General features: G+C 43.3%; 1 protein-coding gene across 1 annotated transcript; it reads left to right on the top strand.

Annotated features, from left to right (window-relative positions):
* The first annotated feature begins 230 nt into the window (after positions 1–230).
* Positions 231–2,635, top strand: LOC148031079 (uncharacterized). The gene is made up of 2 exons (XM_087684604.1): positions 231–1,123; positions 1,524–2,635. The coding sequence occupies exons 1-2, from the start codon at positions 425–427 to the stop codon at positions 2,535–2,537; spliced, it is 1,713 nt and encodes a 570-aa protein (XP_087540730.1). The 5' UTR covers positions 231–424; the 3' UTR covers positions 2,538–2,635.
* The last annotated feature ends 12,136 nt before the right edge of the window (positions 2,636–14,771 follow it).

Raw genomic sequence — 14,771 nt, forward strand, 5'->3', positions numbered from 1 at the left:
GATATCTATTGCGTGGGGGGTTGGAGAGATTTGCTCGTAGGCGGTGGCTCTATTGTATTTTTAATGATTTATATTGTGGAAAAGGACACCTATTGCATGGGGGTTGGAATTCTCAAACTCATCCCTTGCGTCACGGTTGGTTCGGGGCGCTTCCGGCCAGGTAGATGAGATCGTTGCATGGGATGTCAACGCATGACGAAGTCAAGGCTTCCGGCTATGGATCTAAGCGGCCAAACCAGTTCCTTGTCTGGCTGGCGAGGCACTACAAATTAACGGTCGACGTGCCTGCTCATGAGTTCAAGCTGGAAGAGACCACATCCACCACCTGCTACATCTCGATCCCCTAATCCCTGCACCACCTTATTCGAAACCCCCACTAGCTGCCTCATCAGACTGCACCGCCTCATACTGATCAGACTACACCATGGAACGGGGCGTACTGATCCGGGCAGCCATCGCTCGTAGTACGAGTGCAGCTGCAGCCTCTCCATTAGATCATCTACTTATAGATCGAAGTCCATACCATGTCTCGCTAGCCATGGCCAATTCTACTTATAGTTCGAAATCAGCTATTCTTAAGAGCTATCGAGATCGCAGTAGCACGGCTGTTAATGTTTGCGGGTCGGCGCCCCGCAGTGCTGCCGCGCCCATGCAGGAGGTGATGCAATTGGAGGGACAAGCGGCGGCAGCAGAATACGATGATGATGCTGCTCCTGCCAGTGTATTAGGTACTGGGCAGCTGCCCCTGATCATCGGCTTCAGGACGGAAGCACAAGCGCGCATGGTTGCGGTCGTGGGAAGGGACCAGGCGAGCCCATGGGGAGGGGCCACGTGGAAGGAGGTGCTGGTGCAGATGGGGCGGAAGCTGACGCGCAGGGACCCGGAGCTGGAGATGGTAGTACTGGAAGACGACGAGCTCCTGGCCGATGAAGGGTACGCGGGAATATTCTTCAGAAATGCGGACATCGTGGTGGCGGTGAACGTGCAGACAGCGGCGGCGGCCAGGGCCGTAATGCGAGAGGCGTCGCACGTGCGGACGCAGGTGGCGTTCGACTGCCACCCGGAGCTGCGATCGCGGTTGGGAGGGGTGGAATATGTGCCGGTGGGTCGTGACGATGAACCGGTAGGCGCTGGCCTGCAGCCTGTGCTGGTAGCTCGTGTCCGTGATAGCCGTTTTTGAAATTGGGGTTAGCGATGTTTAAAAAAGAGAGGAATATGTTGAGAATCTTGTTTAGATGTCAGTCTTTGATTTGTCAAAAGGTGTTCCATAGTTGGCCCCCTTCCCCAAGTTTATTGAGATAAGAGTTCGGTGTCCTCTCTCCGTAAAAAAGATTTAGGGAGGCACCATGCATGTAGCTAGGTGCATGGCTAGGGGCAAAGGTATACCAACTGGGGTTAGGAGCCTTCTACCCCGTATAGCACAAAGCTAGCTATGGAGTCCCTGCCGCCCCTTGCAAAAGCTCATGATGTAGTTTTGTTGATTTACAATATGGGAATTTGGCTAAAACCTCTTCTGGTGGCAGCATTGGCTCATGCAGACTCTGCAATCGTTGACCAGTAGGGGTCAAGTGGCAACCAAGATGGTGGTGGTGCAGGAGGTGTGGCACCGCGCGAGCAGCGACAACGTGCTAGTGGCGCTGCAGCTTCTGATCAACAACTACGTCCGGCCAGTGGCGTCGCTGCAAAAGTTGCAAGGCCAGGGCCTGCTCTTCCTGGGCCGTGCTCTCTGGGGCTCGGGCGCCCAAATTTGGGCCTGCCTGCTAGACCCCGAGGCCAGGCGAGCCCTGGTGGAGATGCAGAAGTGCGACCCCACGGATCAATTATGCACGTACCGCTGCATTGCTCAGCACGAGAATGCCAACTTGCGGGACCTCAGCTTCTCTCTCTTGGAGAAGAACAACGCCCTGGGCTTGAACGCCGCCATACCCATGCACCTCGCGGTTGAGCCCATCCACTCCTTTAGAGGCCGGGCCATGACGCACGAGCTAGCCGAGGACCTCCTCATTGGCTGGTCACAGAGGCTGGGCTGGAGCTGGAAGATCGCTGGTAATATGTTCCCGATCGCGAGCCAGTTCCGATCGCAGGTGCAGACTTTCTACCGGGAGTCCGCCGCCACCATGTGGTACGACCCAGTGTTCCAAGTCACCGGCACCGACGGGCGGCCAATCTGGCGGCGCCGCCACTACAGTGTGAGGCGGGCCCCACAGCCGGGCTCCTTCTTCTTTGCATTCCTAGACAACGGCGTCACGACGCGCGAGTTCTGGACCATCGTGAACGTGGCTGAGGACTTGTCGTGGGCAGTATTCCACTCTCTAGGTGCCGCTCGACGCACCGGCCAGACCTTCACCGGCGCTGTTGTTTGCACCCCCACCGGCGAGTGGCCTGCTACAGACCACCTGCGCTTGTATGCTGCCCTTGACAAGTGTGACATCAAGGACTGGGAAACCCTTCGTGTGGACCACTCCTCTTATGCAGGTGCTCCGCGCCTCGGACCCCCCGAGCATGTCCCAACCCAGGTCTTTCTGGGTGTTCATTAGAAGTGAAGGAGAACTAAGAGAAGGAGAACCCAGGTCTTTCTGGGTGTTCATTAGAAGTGAAGGAGAACTGAGATGACAGAGAGACCTTAGGAGGAGAGGAGGGGGTGGGGTGGGGGTGGGGTTTGTTGTAATGGAGGAACAATCCAAATTGTCCTAAAGCATAATAATTCAAACTTAGAACAAGGCGATGCAATCACAATAGTCCGCATAATAGAACTATATCCACTTAGAAAGGAAGTGAAAGTCGGCAAATGGTGCTTGTATGGATCGCCGATCATTTCAATGCTTTATAGACTAGTAATACATTAGATATAATACATTTATTCAATGCATTTCTCATACGTTAGATACTATCCATGGGTTCAATGCACGTATACATGTTTGTTTGTGCTCACATACATACATATGCATCTATGTATGTACACATATATGACTACACACACGTGTGTATACATTATCTCGTATATTGTACACATATACACACATATAATGCGTGCATGTGCAAGTGTGCATGAGAGAGAGAGAGATTTGTAAAGAAGAGAAATATTTACATAATTGGTATTCTTACTTATCTTTATTTTTTAAAAGAGCCAAAATTTTAAGCACACTCTTATTTTGATCATTTCCGGATGATTATGCTATGAACACAAATTGTCATTGGATTGTACTATTATGCCTTGAGAAAATACCCTTGGAAATTGTATTTATTAACACTGAAGGTATCCTTCAAGGTGGTGATGAATGGACAAACACATTTTTAAATTGGATCAAGATACTTCTGTAGAAAATTTAACCAATCTTGGATGGGTTTTGAGAAAAATGTAACCAAATTGTGAAGTCTTTGTATATTTCAATCTTAATTTATGTAGTATAATCAAGGCACGAATTCCATTCTTTTGACTACTAATAATACAAGTAGAGGAGGTATAGATGTTGTAAATTGATGAAATAGAGTTTAACAAGAGAACATTAGAAAAACAAAGTCAACTTCTAAATTGATGAAATAAATACAGCGGCAGGAGCCGGTCGAAGTAATTTTTCTTCTCGGGGGGGCTATACTAGTGGATACAGAGGAAGGAGAGGTCCCATAGCATGTAATTTGTGTGGAGGGCCTCACTTCGCTCGAGGTTGTCCCAGAGGGACAACGATGTCAACAAGTGGTTCTAGAGCAGCTTATGTGCAAGCCGGTACTGAGTTGTCCCAATCCTCGGTCCAAATTACAGAAATCGAAGAGGAAAATAAGGATTGGGAACACCAAGCCAAAGTCGGCGCTATAGGGGCAAATCCCCCACCTACTATGCCTGCTTTTATTCCTAGTATCAACAACATGTATTTGCATGCTGTAGTGGAAGACATTTCGCAAATTTTGATGGTGGACACTGGCGCCACCCATAATTTTCTTTCACCGCAAGTAGCAGTGCGATTGGGTGTCAGGCCCTCGAAGGCAGCAAGTGTGGAAGTTTCATTCATGCAATGCAAGTATAAATATTGTGAATTGGTAAAGGATGTTTTGGTGCAAATTGGGCACTGGCGAGCAAAGTTAAATTTCATAGTTGTGCCCATGGATGGGTTTGAGGGCATCCTAGGAATGGATTGGGTCAATCACCATGTGGTTCAAATTTTGGGGATGCAAAGAAACAAGATTTATCTTCAAACCCCAACCACAGTGGTGTGGGTTCCCTACTTTTGCACTAGATCTCAGGATCAGAGTGCATCTTCATCGCCAAGTCCATTGGATACACACATCGACCGCAAGCGGGTGAGTGACCCGATCTCCTCTATTCATAGTAATTACACACATAAACGGGTGCCAAAAGAGTCACCTAGAGAGCAGACACATGTTGCGCAAGCTCAATCAAGAGCTCCAAAAGAAACAGTCCAGATACCAGCTTCCGCAGTCGACACATTTTCTCAACAACATCAGGAATCAATCCCTCCAACAGAAACAGTATAGATAACAGTCTTCACAGGCAACACATTTGCTCAGCATCATCAGGATCAAAGTCAAGTTTCAGCCATTTCAGAAATTACGGCTAAACAACTAGAAAAATAATTGAAACGTGGGGGCAATTACGTCTGTGCATTAGCGGGTAATTGAAGAAGAGCCAGTGATTCAACAGATCATCTCGACCATAGGGAATGAAAAGGTGCAAGATCTCCTCAATCAGTTCCAAGATGTCATGCCTGACCATTTGCCTGCTGGTTTGCCTCCTCGCAGAAGTGTAGATCACAATATTAATCTTTTGCCAGGAGTCTAGCCCCCAGCTCGGTCGATCTACAGGATGACAGGAACGGAACTTGTGGAGCTCAAGAAGCAAATTGGTCAAATGGAAGCCTCTGGCCACATGCGGCCAAGTAGATCCCCCTAGGGAGCTCCAGTGTTGTTTGTTAAGAAGAAGGACGGCTCACTCCGGTTATGTACAGATTACCATGCTCTCAATAAATCTACAGTCAGAAATTGGTATCATGTGCCCGTCATTGATGATTTATTGGATCGGCTTCAAGGTGCCAGGTTTTTCACACGTCTCAACTTGCGGTTGGGATATCATCAAATCAAGATAGCAGAAGGGGATGAAGAAAAGACGGCTTTTAGAATTCGTTATGGCAGTTATGAATGGCTGGTGATGCCTGAGAGACTCACTAATGCACCAGCTACATTTTGTGAACTAATGGATAAATTTTTTATTAATTTCCTAGATGACTTTGGAATCATCTATATTGATGATGTGTTGATTTACAGCAAAACTTTGGAGGAGCATTTGGATCACTTGCACAAGGTCTTCTCCCGCCTCCGCCACCATCAGTTATATGTTAAGTCGGAGAAGTGCCAGTTTGTAGTGGAACAGATAGAATTTCTCGGCTACTTGATCAAGCAGGATGGTATTGCCATTGACCCTAAGAAGTGTGAGGTGCATGCCCATCGGTTTCTCAGGCACTCTCTTAGCGGTCTATCGAGAAACGAATCTAAGCGTCGCTACCCGGCACTCCCAGGGAATGTTCCGAGTTTTGTCGCCTAGGGTTTTCCGAATCCGCCTCGCAACGGAACGTTCACGACCAAACCCACTAGGATCGACCTGAAATTCGGGTTCCTAGTTGTCAAAGTCTCCTATTAGCATTTTAGCGTCGAGTATTGGACATCCTACTTTACGCAGAGATACCCAATCCGAAGCAGACCCATGCCGCACTTGGTTCAAAGAGAATGGGAAACGAGAGGGATGCGCTACTCAACCTCCTGCCCATAAGGCATAGTCCCATTCCGGTCCCCTAAAATGGCATGAATCAGGTTCTAACCTAACAATACCTAAAGGTCAAATGACGATAAAAACTTATGAGAAGCCTCCCAGTTCTCTGGGACCACCCTGCCGTAGGACGGACCCGTCGGGGGTTCCGCCCACCCGCTTCCCTTAATAGCTTTAGTTTTCTAATTAGGTCCTACCACATTTATGTGTGACACTTAAAATCAGCTTCATTAATTAAGCCTTTTAGGGAACAAGGTTCGTTCCCATAACTTATAGCATAGACACGAAAACATAGCAAAGCAATCTATTGACAAACAAGATCAAACAAGTTCCTTAACTTATCTTCAAGTTAATTTTTGTCTCCCGCCCATACAGGAGAAATTATGTTTCGCTTCTGTCCAACACAAGTATTTCTTCTGCCATGCAGAAGTAACTGGTCCAATTCACATGGCACCACAAACTCAATCCTTTATCTAGAATAGGATCTCCCAACATGTCCAGATGTTGCGGGCCACGGAGGTCTTCAACTCCATTCTAGACCTAGCAAGGGGTGTCCAAAGCTCCAACTGACCCACAAGCTGTCTAGGAGCGAAACATCATACCCGTGGTTGGCCTTTTCACCACTCGACCTTCCGCCCATGAATCGAGCAGTGCCCTCTCGGGTTAATACGCGGTGTGACCATGGAGGTGATCCACCCGTACAATATATCCTTCCTTAATTAAATCCTTTAAGAATCAAGCACAAACAAGGCATTCAGCCCTAATATCATTTTCCAAGAAAACATTCCTTTATTCCCATGGCGACTTGTCATCACAGACCCTTGCCATGCATTTACCATAAATCACAAGCACTTGGAATAATCATCCAAACAACAACTAACAACCAGTTGAATGTAAAAACATTTAGGATGTTGTTCGATCAATCAACAAAACCAATTGCATTCTTTCCAAAACAATGCAAGAGTAGATGATATAATATTCCTCATTGCGTATTTGCTCTCCCCCTTGGGATCTAAGAGCAATACTATGCAAAAATGTTCTTAACACTTTCTTCCTTCGGCTAGGGCATATGTTAAGGGTTCAAACACTATTCATGATGTAAGTTCTATAGGTCACTTACCTTGATTGATAACCCAACCCTGGATTTGGATTGGAAAAAGTCATCGTTATCCAACGGATCTCAAGACATCCTAGTTTTAACCCCTATGATCAATTTCTTGTACTAGCTCTTAGTCAAGTCATGAGGCAACTAGAAAATTATCCTCATATATCAAACATGTTATAGGCATAATGTGTAAATACTTAATAAGATAAGTACGAGATTATCTCAAGTAATTAGACTCTAACATGCCTTGCCTTGAGCTAGAATATAATTCTTCTTAATATTTGGGCTCTTAAGCTAAGTACTTTTGAAGTATCTAAACTTTAAACTAATACTCTCTATTCATGATTCTCAATGTCATATTCTTTTAGCAATTATGCTATTTATAACCCTTGACTATACTTTAATCTAGCACTTGTATGCCCAATCTTTTAATGTTGTTCTTTTTTACGACTATGCCATTCATAACGCTTGACTGATTCTTCCTTGTAATTGCTCTACTAGCAAATAAGTCATATGTAACTAGGTGCAATTATCTTCCCTTGATATATGCACTTCACAAACTCCATCTTCCGATTAGGTGAGATGAAATTTATCCTTTTCCATGACCTATACTCATGCATCATAGTATGGGGCCTAACGTATCTCATACGAGAATCGAAGCAAGCATCTATCAATTTGAAAATACATTACTTACGACCGGAACTGTAGTTGGATTGACAGTGATGCCTTTGCCCGAAGCCTTGTTGTTGGTTGCAAGATTGTCATCCACACGCGACATTCTTTGCTTGGAGGCCATCGTCCGCAAATAGACTCAAGAGATTAAGAAGGTAGAATAGATTCAAGATGGGAGATCGTAAGAGAAGATGGTTAAGTCGAGGACTGAGATAGAGGGAATTGAGCTAATTCTCTTCCTTGCAGCCTCTCGGGGTGACTCTTCTCTCTCTCTCTCTCTCAAGCTGTCTTTCAAGCTCTTCCTCACAATCTCTTGGAGGGGTATCCTTCTCTCTACCTCTCTCTCGTAGCCTCTCGGTGTCTCCTTATGCTTCTTATGCCTCTCCCATGCCTCATATTTATAGTGAATTAGAGAAGAGGGCTTGTGGTTGAGAAGTAGAGCTCTTTATGGAGGGGGATCTTGGAAAGATCAGTGATCTGATGCTCAGATCATAAATATGATGGTTCCATTGGCTTCGAAAGGGGGGTAAAACCCCAAGACACTTGATTAGAAAGCTCTTAGTTCACTCCTTCTTTTCCCTGTTCAAAGTACTGTCCACTGCCTGTGAACTGCGATCGCAGCGCGCGCGATTTCGCAAATCCTCTCTTTATTTTTTTCTTTTTATAAAATCTCCAAACCAACTAAAATATCACTTGTCTTTTCTTTTAAATGATATCCAGTTCTTAAAATCTCTATATCTTTTTTTAAGGATAATATCTAAAATATACTAGCTTTGCCCAAATTTTAATATTTTTGGACCATCCAAACTATACACATTAACCTAGTGATTAATATAACTCATAAGTCTCGTTCACGTTGTAATTTACGTGAAGGGTGGCTATGGTCCTTGCCAATCCGAGAAAAATATTAGATTTATGACTCTTGATTTTTCTAAATAAAATATTTTAAATTAAATAAAAATTATCAATAATTAATGTTAGTTAGTTTTACCTTAGTTAGTCTTTAGTTAGTAACCTTACTAACTTATTAATTGACTAACTAACTTTCGAACTAACCCACTAACTTTTATTGTGCGGAGATATTACATCCTCCTCCCCTTAGAGAAATCGAGATGTCCTCATCTCGAGAGAAACGGGGGGTATCATTTTGAAACCTGTGGGTTATGGACCCACCATGCTTTTGCTACGCTACTTTGATCTCTCACAGACATACGGTCTTTTGAGAAAAAAAACAACGTATTGTATTTGATATATCCGAGTCTTGATGACAAGAGAAAATTTATTGTAGTTACATCTCATGGATATCTTCTAGGTTTTTCCTAAGCACTTGGTATATTCTAGATTACTGGAGCTTGTATGGCTTATTTCTTGTAAGCTCAAGTTCTCTTCGAGTTCCATTGGGACAATTGATATAGTTATGTCCAATGTTGTGGCACTCAGAGCATCGGTGTTTAGGGGGCTTTGGACATTCCCTTTTGAAATGACCTAACTCCCTGCAATAGAAACAGCGCGGAGCTTTATCACTTGTGGTCACAAGATTTTTGGTTGTCCTTGGTAGGATTTTCTTCTTTAGACCAAAGTGTTCTAGGATTCTTTTAGCAGATTGGAGTGGTCCTTTATCTTGGAAACTACATTTCCAGATTGTCCTGCCCTTAGTTCGAGACTGAGCTCCATGGACAAGGCTCAAAATAGATACAACTCATATTACTCAAGTTAACTGTAGTCACAAGAGTAAGGTTTATTCCAATACAAGCTGTATTTCATGTCGACAAAATTTCTAGGATTTCTAATAATCCTGAAGTGGTGTAGTAGGTTCTAAGTATTCGTCTTCATCTGATTCCTCTATATATCCGAAGACTGCACTTGTGTAACTTCGTTTTCTTGGAGGCTCCGTATCTTCTGGACTTAAGTCAGGGCAGTCTACTTGGACATGTCCTAGCTCATTGCAATGGAAACATTGACGGTAGGGACATCTCCTACGGATGTGCCCTATCTCTCCACATGTATGGCATCTCTTACCCAGATCTCGGGAGTCATCTTTACTAAAATTTTCTGATTTAAATTCTTGGACGATTGGATTCGCTCAAAGTAATGCATCTTGCAAGTCTGTTGGATGCATTGCTTCAAGATGGTGGTTCAGAGGAGTGTTTAGGCCATGGCAAAACTTGGATACTTACTGCGCAATATCCATAGGTGGTGCGTATTTTAGTAGGGTTACAAACTTTGAGTAGTAAGCTTCCAAAGTTAATTCTAGTTGCTTTAGCCTGAAGAATTCATTCATCTTCAAAGCCTGGTAGGTTGGCGGAAGGTATCATCTGCGTACAGCATCTTTCAGCTGAACCCAAGTAACAGCGGCTTCAGAAACACCTTCATCTTTGCACCATTGCTTCCACCATAATCGAGCCTGGCCAACTAACTTAAGTTTGGCTATCATTGCTTGATTGGTAGAGGCAGTTCTCGAAGCAAAGAAATAGTCATCCATCGATTCAATCTATATCTTTGCCTCTGCTGCAATGTCTATCCCTTCTCCATCAAACTCGGGTACCTTAATTTACTTGAGAAGGAATTTCTTCTCTTGCATGTCAACATTCGTGGGTGCAGAAGGTGCCTAACAATCAAGCCATACTCCTTAGATTATTTTGTTTAGGATACGTCTACAAACCATACATTAATCAATCACGTATCATTACAAAATTTCGCTCTAATACCAACTGTGAGGTGCCTGCCCATCAGTTTTCCAGGCACTCTTTTAGCGGTCTATCGAGAAACGAATCTAAGCGTCGCTGCCCGGCACTCCCAGGGAATGTTCCGAGTTTTGTCACCTAGGGTTTCCCGAATCCGCCTCGCAACGGAACGTTCACGACCAAACCCACTAGGATCGACCTGAAATTCGGGTTCCTAGTTGTCAAAGTCTCCTATTAGCATTTTAGCATCGGGTATTGGACATCCTACTTTACGCAGAGATACCCAATCCGAAGCAGACCCATGCCGCACTTGGTTCAAAGAGAATGGGAAACGAGAGGGATGTGCTGCTCAACCTCTCTGTCCATAAGGCATAGTCCCATTCCGGTCCCCTAAAACGGCATGAATCGGGTTCTAACCTAACAATACCTAAAGGTCGAATGACGATAAAAACCTATGAGAAGCCTCCCAGTACTCTGTGACCACCCTGCCGTAGGACGGACCCGTCGGGGGTTCCGCCCATCCGCTTCCCTTAATAGCTTTAGTTTTCTAATTAGGTCCTACTACATTTATGTGTGACACTTAAAATCAGCTTCATTAATTAAGCCTTTTAGGGAACAGGGTTCGTTCGCATAACTTATAGCACAGACACGAAAACAGAGCAAAGCAATCTATTGACAAACAAGATCAAACAAGTTCCTTAACTTATCTTCAAGTTAATCTTTGTCTCCCGCCCATACAGGAGAAATTATGTTTCGCTTCTGTCCAACACAAGTATCTCTTCTGCCATGCAGAAGTAACTGGTCCAATTCCCATGGCACCACAAACTCAATCCTTTATCTAGAATAGAATCTCCCAACATGTCCAGATGTTGGGGGCCACGGAGGTCTTCAACTCCATTCTAGACCTAGCAAGGGGTGTCCAGAGCTCCAACTGACCCACAAGCTGTCTTGGAGCGAAACATCATACCCGTGGTTGGCCTTTTCACCACTCGACCTTCCGCCCATGAATCGAGCAGTGCCCTCTCGGTTTAATACGCGGTGCGACCATGGAGGTGATCCACCCGTACAATATATCCTTCCTTAATTAAATCCTTTAAGAATCAAGCACAAACAAGGCATTCAGCCCTAATATCATTTTCCAAGAAAACATTCCTTTATTCCCATGGCGACTTGTCATCACAGACCCTTGCCATGCATTTACCATAAATCACAAGCACTTGGAATAATCATCCAAACAACAACTAACAACCAGTTGAATGTAAAAACATTTAGGATGTTGTTCGATCAATCAACAAAACCAATTGCATTCTTTCCAAAACAATGCAAGAGTAGATGATATAATATTCCTCATTGCGTATTTGCTCTCCCCCTTGGGATCTAAGAGCAATACTATGCAAAAATGTTCTTAACACTTTCTTCCTTCGGCTAGGGCATATGTTAAGGGTTCAAACACTATTCATGATGTAAGTTCTATAGGTCACTTACCTTGATTGATAACCCAACCCTGGATTTGAATTGGAAAAAGTCATTGTTATCCAACGGATCTCAAGACATCCTAGTTTTAACCCCTATGATCAATTTCTTGTACTAGCTCTTAGTCAAGTCATGAGGCAACTAGAAAATTATCCTCATATATCAAACATGTTATAGGCATAATGTGTAAATACTTAATAAGATAAGTACGAGATTATCTCAAGTAATTAGACTCTAACATGCCTTGCCTTGAGCTAGAATATAATTCTTCTTAATATTTGGGCTCTTAAGCTAAGTACTTTTGAAGTATCTAAACTTTAAACTAATACTCTCTATTCATGATTCTCAATGTCATATTCTTTTAGCAATTATGCTATTTATAACCCTTGACTATACTTTAATCTAGCACTTGTATGCCCAATCTTTTAATGTTGTTCTTTTTTACGACTATGCCATTCATAACGCTTGACTGATTCTTCCTTGTAATTGCTCTACTAGCAAATAAGTCATATGTAACTAGGTGCAATTATCTTCCCTTGATATATGCACTTCACAAACTCCATCTTCCGATTAGGTGAGATGAAATTTATCATTTTCCATGACCTATACTCGTGCATCGTAGTATGGGGCCTAACGTATCTCATACGAGAATCGAAGCAAGCATCTATCAATTTGAAAATACATTACTTACGACCGGAACCGCAGTTGGATTGACAATGATGCCTTTGCCCGAAGCCTTGTTGTTGGTTGCAAGATTGTCATCCACACGCGACATTCTTTGCTTGGAGGCCATCGTCCGCAAATAGACTCAAGAGATTAAGAAGGTAGAATAGATTCAAGATGGGAGATCGTAAGAGAAGATGGTTAAGTCGAGAAATACATTACTTACGACCGGAACGGCAGTTGGATTGACAGTGATGCCTTTGCCCGAAGCCTTGTTGTTGGTTGCAAGATTGTCATCCACACGCGACATTCTTTGCTTGGAGGCCATCGTCCGCAAATAGACTCAAGAGATTAAGAAGGTAGAATAGATTCAAGATGGGAGATCGTAAGAGAAGATGGTTAAGTCGAGGACCGAGATAGAGGGAATTGAGCTAATTCTCTTCCTTACAGCCTCTCGGGGTGACTCTTCACTCTCTTTTTCTCTCTCTCTCTCTCAAGCTCTCTTTCAAGCTCTTCCTCACAATCTCTTGGAGGGGTATCCTTCTCTCTACCTCTCTCTCGCAGCCTCTCGGTGTCTCCTTATGCTTCTTATGCCTCTCCCATGCCTCATATTTATAGTGAATTAGAGAAGAGGGCTTGTGGTTGAGAAGTAGAGCTCTTTATGGAGGGGGATCTTGGAAAGATCAGTGATCTGATGCTCAGATCATAAATCTGATGGTTCCATTGGCTCCGAAAGGAGGGTAAAACCCCAAGACACTTGGTTAGAAAGCTCTTAGTTCACTCCTTCTTCTTTTCTCTGTTCAAAGTACTGTCCACTGCCTGTGAACTGCGATCGCGGCGTGCGCGATTTCGCAAATCCTCTCTTTATTTTTTTCTTTTTATAAAATCTCCAAACCAACTAAAATATCACTTGTCTTTTCTTTTAAATGACATTCAGTTCTAAAAATCTCCATATCTTTTTTCAGGATAATATCTAAAATATACTAGCTTTGCCCAAATTTTAATATTTTTGGACCATCCAAACTATACACATTAACCTAGTGATTAATATAACTCATAAGTCTCGTTCACGTTGTAATTTACGTGAAGGGTGGCTACGGTCCTTGCCAATCCGAGAAAAATATCGGATTTATGACTCTTGATTTTTCTAAATAAAATATTTTAAATTAAATAAAAATTATCAATAATTAATGTTAGTTAGTTTTACCTTAGTTAGTCTTTAGTTAGTAACCTTACTAACTTATTAATTGACTAACTAACTTTCGAACTAACCCACTAACTTTTATTATGCGGAGATATTACAAGAAGGTTCAAGCGATCATGAAGTGGCAACCCCTACTAAGGTTGGACAACTCAGAGAATTTTTGGGGTTTATAGTGTTTTGCCTCGATTCATTCAACCCATGGCCTTAGCAGCAGGTAAGCAATATGTCTCAGATCCAGATGCCGAAGAGTTCCTGCTCAATTGGAAACAACGCATGCAAGTCGCCCAAGATACTCTTCGTCAAAACAAGATACTGGTAGCTAAGAGATACAACATCAATCGCCCCAAACATGTACAGTTCTTTTCCAAGTAATTTGGTATTGGTCAGTTCCAAAAACATAGAGTTGCCCAAAAACCTAACTCCGAAGTTCAACAACAGATACTATGGCCCTTACAAGGTGGTGAGCATCATTAATGATGTGAACTACAAATTACAGTTGCCACCCAATGTTTTAATTCATGATGCCTTTCATGTACAATTACTTCTGAGGTTTCATGCCGATACCAGATTCGGTCGCCAACATCCTTTGCCAGATCAACTTCAACATCTACCCTTCGAACCTGAAATCATTCTTGCAACTCGCTTCACTGGCAAATATCCTGAATTCCACATCAAATGGAAGAATCACCCAATCAAAGAAGCTTCATGGGTGATTGAACCACTAGTCATTGAGCATGCCCATGACTTACTCCTTCAGTTTTACGATGAAAGAGATAATCTTGATCTATATCATCCGTCTTTACCTCCTGAGTGACTTTCTGTCTCACAAATTGTACAGTGAGAAGTGGGCAAAACAATCCCACTTCAAATTTTTGGCAAAGTCCTTTGTTCCACAATTGTAATTGAGTCAGTGGGCAAGGCACATTACTTCAATCCCACTATTATCCATCTTTATCTCACACTTGTATATTTCCATGGATAAGATGTGGCTTGTAAATACATCTTCTTTTTTCTAGCGGGCTAAGACACTGACCTTGCTTGCTAAGCTTGCTATCCAAGATGTAGTCTCCTCAAATGCAAGACAGTATGTTTAGTAACTCTCTAGTGTACTAAGTTATAGATCCTGCTAAATAATCCTTTAGAGCTTTTACTATTTGCATAATGTCACTTCCCATACTTCTTTTAACAAAAAAG

Source organism: Lygodium microphyllum, chromosome 9 (genome assembly GCF_053477565.2).
Source record: "Lygodium microphyllum isolate KBCC chromosome 9, Lygodium_microphyllum_v1.1.10, whole genome shotgun sequence".
NCBI lineage: Eukaryota > Viridiplantae > Streptophyta > Polypodiopsida > Schizaeales > Lygodiaceae > Lygodium > Lygodium microphyllum.

Excerpts from the sequence above, each read along its gene's own strand:
- LOC148031079 (XM_087684604.1), top strand. The coding sequence starts at position 425 with ATGGAACGGGGCGTACTGATCCGGGCAGCCATCGCTCGTAGTACGAGT. Across the intron at positions 1,124-1,523 it reads TGGGTCGTGACGATGAACCG|CATTGGCTCATGCAGACTCT; the intron begins GTAGGCGCTGGC and ends TTCTGGTGGCAG.